Source organism: Acyrthosiphon pisum, chromosome A1 (genome assembly GCF_005508785.2).
Source record: "Acyrthosiphon pisum isolate AL4f chromosome A1, pea_aphid_22Mar2018_4r6ur, whole genome shotgun sequence".
In the NCBI taxonomy this organism is placed as follows: Eukaryota; Metazoa; Arthropoda; class Insecta; order Hemiptera; family Aphididae; genus Acyrthosiphon; species Acyrthosiphon pisum.
Genome location: NC_042494.1, coordinates 53,241,229 through 53,246,349, shown reverse-complemented (window position 1 = coordinate 53,246,349; position 5,121 = coordinate 53,241,229). Strand labels below are relative to the sequence as shown.

Here is a 5,121-nt window from a genome sequence, read left to right as displayed (position 1 = left end):
ATGTTATCATTGTTTGTTAAATTAATATTTATAACATGTGCATTAATTAGGAGGGGATTATCAATTGTAACTATCCATTGGAGATGGTTACAAAATAGTGTGACCGGTTTGTAACCAAAGTGATCGGTTTGGTAAAACGAATTTTTTTTTTTATCACCGATCCTAATTTTAAGGGGAAATAGTCACCGATTACAAGTAACGGATTTCCGGATTATAACTATATTAATAGGGGCTATTCTATTAATTTATAGGTCCATACCATAATATACTAATCTATGGTCCATACCGTCGCACCATGGAACGATGTGAATAGGCGCAGTCTTTTCAAATGTATTCAGAATACGTATTTAAATACTTGATGTAATTTGTAATTAAAATACGTATTCAATACTTTTTTTAAAGTTCAATAATATTAATACCAATGTCCAATATCTTATATTAAAATTATTAACTGCTATACCACCCATTAAATAGAAAGAAAGACTATTTAAAGATTCAAGATAAAATCCAATCAAAGCAGTAGTGGTCAGTGTCTCGCGTGTTTTGGTATATGGGATTGAGGACCCAACAGGGGTTTCAGTGTTCAGTTATTCTGTTATCTATTTATATTTTGGCGAAACATTATTTCTAAATTCTCAGAAGTTAGAACCATTACAAAATAATATTTTAGAAATAAATTTAAAATAGTATACATTCCAAAATATTGGTAATTGGAATTTGGGGTAAACCACTAGAATGAAAAAAGTATTTAGTATTCTAGAATAAAAATACAAATAATAAAAGCATTTTTAAGTATTTAAAATACATTGGTCAAAAAATATTTGAAAAATAATTGAAATACAAAAAAATATTTAAACACAAATATTCGAATACTTAACAAGACTGTGAATACCTTCTAACCTACCTAATACCATTGAGAAGAGGCGTGTATATAGAAATAATTTTTGGGGTGGGCTATAGTAGATAGAAACTAGCAAGTGATCTATTACTTAGAAATATATTGTTGTTCTATTTAAAAAGACTGTCATTTTTTACTAATACGTAAAAATAAATTACAAATGTTACAACAGTTTTTTGTTTTCATTAAAATAAAATTACTGTTCGTCCAAAATAGGAAAAGCAGTTAATTCTATTTTTGAAAATGTATTTGATATTTGACCATTTATTTAAATGTTAAATTTTAAACATCAATTAGTAGATTTTTATTTTTATTTTAAAGATGGTTCTATAGGTACGTAAAACCCCTTAGTTTATCATGGCTCGGTTTATTATTTGTTATTGCCGCATAAAAACATAGGCGATTGGAAACCTTGACAATACCAGAATTATTTATGATTATCATAGTATTACATCAAATATGCATAATGCACCAGCGTCGTCCTTACAATTAAAAAAATTAAAGGGATTTAGAATTCTAAGAATAATGACTAAAGTTTATAAGTAATTCTTCATTTCTACCGTATTTAATTCATACTGTATAATTATAATAAAAGTTGCAGTTGCATTTTATGATGGCTTCGTATACCCACCTATAAATGTTGGTAGTAATGAAAGGGTAAAAAAACTCAAAGGGTATAAGACTACGTAATATAAATTATAATATTGATAGGAAATTAATTGCATGGAAACAAATATCATAAACACGACATTTATAGACAATCATGCACACATAACATAAATAAATTATTTGATCGATGTGCCACCTATACTCATATAAAAATAAACGTATCGTTGAGATCCATTTCATACGAACGGTGAACCTTATAGTAGGTATACGCGCATTCAGTGCTTCACTGTCGTGATGGACATACAGAACGAGAAGCATCATGTTTTCAACATCAGGTTGGCGAATCTCACTGGTTTATATCAAATTTTAGATCCCGGAGCCTTAAAATGTCGAGGTCGAAACGTATATCAATTTTTCGTTGCGTTCATTGCGTTGTACTTGTTAGTCATATCGATGGTGTTGTTTGTCGACTGTTTGCATTTATCGACTTATAATATGTCTACGAGCTTATTGGACTTTTTGGTAACAACAAATTCATTTTACGCGTGCTACAAGATGTGGATTGTCATTTACCGTTCGAACGAAATATGGGACTGTCTTTCAATCACGCGGTATGGTTTTACGTCGTTGGGCAACCGGAAGCTGACCGGACATAACATACTGGATCATTGGCGAGCGTGTTCGGTCTGGTACACCAGCTTGTTAGCCGTCGCGTATTTTTTGACGATGGTAATGTACGTGGGATGTCCTCTGGCTTTCAGCGACACTATAATACCGATCAAAAATTACGACGGTTCGATCGGAAATTACCGTCGAAACGTTTTAAATTTATATTTTTTCGCATCAGACAAGACGTACAACGAATACTACAATACGTTTTTCGTCATCGAGGCGTTGTTTATTGCTGGTTTAGTTATAATTTACTTATTGTTCGACATACTTTTGGTGACACTGTGCTTGGGAATATGCTGTCAGATACAAATGATTTGCTCTGCCTTCGAATCGATTTACCATAGTTCACCTAGTGATCTTCATTCCTTTGAAATTGGTAAGTATGAGTTAACGTCAATTGGTCGTTATTGCATAAAACGTACAATAAAAATAAATTTGCAAGTAACATAAAGAGAGCTCTAAACGGTGGATTATAGTATATTAGTTGTAATTCTTTTAAAATAGGATACCTAAGTATTTCAATAATTTTAAATTGTAATAACCTATATTGATAAAGTTATACTGGTTTAAAATTGAGGTTCCCATATAAATTTGCAGAGCTCTTGAGGTTTCAAATATTATGATGGTCAATATTTGTTCGTATACTTACAAGTAACTATAGTAGTAATTATGAGTGGTACTAATACCACAATGGTATACCCATTAACATTTCAAAATTTCAATTACAATAAATTTTCTAATTTTATATACACATAGCTGACTCTGTGCACTTCGTTGCTCGTTAAAAATGCTAGCTCCACGTAAATCTAACATTGTTCAATTAATTACTTAATCATGTTAATTATGTATTGTGATGGTGATCAACACTTAAACATTTTCATCGGCCATCTTGAATCTAAAAATACTTGTGCAAGCACCACATTAAAATGCTAATTTTGGAAAATGCTTTATTAGTGCACACTTAAACGGTGGTACGAAGGTACCGTGAAAATTTGAATCCTCAAGATATCATTGTTTATATGCTCTACGTTGATCATCCAATCAGAACACGTTCGATTATATTATCTTATAGCCATCCCGCTCTGCTAAGTTGATAAGTGTATCAGCACTTATTGCTATAATTTAATAACAATTTGTATATTATTGAATTATTCAGAAATAAATAAATGATTTACCATTACTCAATTAGAATGAAATATCCGAAACTTAATTATTGTCTATGTCGTATGAAACTATGTAATTGTCTAGTTGACCGATTGTGTATCCTTAGATTTTCTAAAAAGTCATTGTAAGATGACTAAACTGGTAATTTTAATAGTTTATACCTGCAGTCATGTTTATTAACATTTAGGAATCTATACTGAATACAATTATTTTGTAAACTTGTAGATAACAACGATGAAAAACAGATTATATCCAACGAACGTGATTTAATATATGATCAATTAATAACAATTATAATAAACCATCAAGCAGTTATTAAGTAAGTGTTAATTTTATTTTTTAAATAAATTATTTTATGATTTTATGGCATTTCAATAATTTAAAAATATAAAAAATAGGGTTTAGTTTGGAATTGCATATATTATGTAGGTACCGGCAGAGTTATTGGTATTCTATAGTGGAATCGAACGGTCCCATTACAGTTGTATATGATTCTACTATAATACAAAAAAATAAATAAACAAATAACTAATATTTTAGTTAACAGTTAGGTATCTTAAATAAAAATGTAATAGAATTATTCATGAACTTTAGTTACTCCTATTTAAAGTTCATATTTTAGATTCTGTTTGGAATGATGAGAATGTATTGATTTTACAATGATGTGTGTTTTTTTAAAAATTTTTTTTGTGTCTATTTACATGATGAGTAGTTGAAATAATGCTTCGATTACCCAATAGTTTTCAAAATCAACGGGAAAAACAACAGAAAAATTAAGAAAAAACAGGAATTTTTACGCAAAATTAGTTTTCCACAAAATCGATTTTGGTTTTTGTTGTAACTCTAAAACAAATGAACGCATATACATGAAATTTTTCCTGGTTGTTTATATTTGCATTTTTTTTCACGATAAAATTTTCTAAATATTTTGTTTTGTTTTGAACTGTTTAGGAACATTTTCGGTTTCCAATTTTATTAGCCTTTTTTTCTATAAATGTGAATAAAATTGTATTTGTTGGGTAAAAAAGCGTGAAAATGTAATGCAAGGCTCCTAATATATTGTTACAATATAAGTTGAAAAATATTAAAAATACGTAGGCACATATTTTTTTTATAAGCATTTAAAGTTCAAATCTTGACAAAATACTGAAAAATTATGAAAATTAGCAAATTTTTTTGAGTTGAGATTTTATAAAAATTTTTCTTTTTACATCTAAGATTTAAAAATGTAATACAAGATTCCTCAAAAGTTTGTCTACCTTTAACAAAAAAAAAATTTCTACAAGCAAATCATATTAAATTTTTATGAGCGTTTGAAATTCATATTTTTACAATATTGGATATTTATTCGATTTATCATGTATAGCAATTTTGTTATTTTATTGTTATTCAAAAACGAATAACTGCCCACACAGCAAACAAATATATTTAAAATATTTATTAAATATTCCAATTCTAATGACAATATTTAATAATCGTTTGTTATTCATTTGGTATATAATTTAAAATATATAATAAAAGTCATATAAATATTTGTTGAACCAGAAACATTTATTGTTTTAATACCAAACACTAAACATTTATTAAATGTATATAAACCAAACTGTATAAATATTGTAACTTAATATTAAAATAATTATTTTCTTTTGAATTAATAAATATTTTTTTTAGAATTTCAAAATATTTGTTGTATACTTATTAAATATCTGAATACCAAAATTTAATAAATATTGTTTTTACATTTATTTTAAATTTATAAATACTAGTGTTTTAATTTT

The 5,121-nt window shown here is 27.7% G+C and overlaps 1 protein-coding gene across 1 annotated transcript in view; it reads left to right on the top strand.

Annotated features, from left to right (window-relative positions):
* The first annotated feature begins 1,797 nt into the window (after positions 1-1,797).
* Positions 1,798-5,121, top strand: part of LOC107883740 — an 18,335-nt gene continuing 15,011 nt past the window's right edge. The window contains exons 1-2 of the mRNA XM_016804358.2: positions 1,798-2,555; positions 3,569-3,662. Of these exons, the coding sequence (XP_016659847.2) occupies positions 1,802-2,555; positions 3,569-3,662 (848 nt within the window). The 5' untranslated portion in view covers positions 1,798-1,801. The remainder of the gene's footprint in view (positions 2,556-3,568; positions 3,663-5,121) is intronic.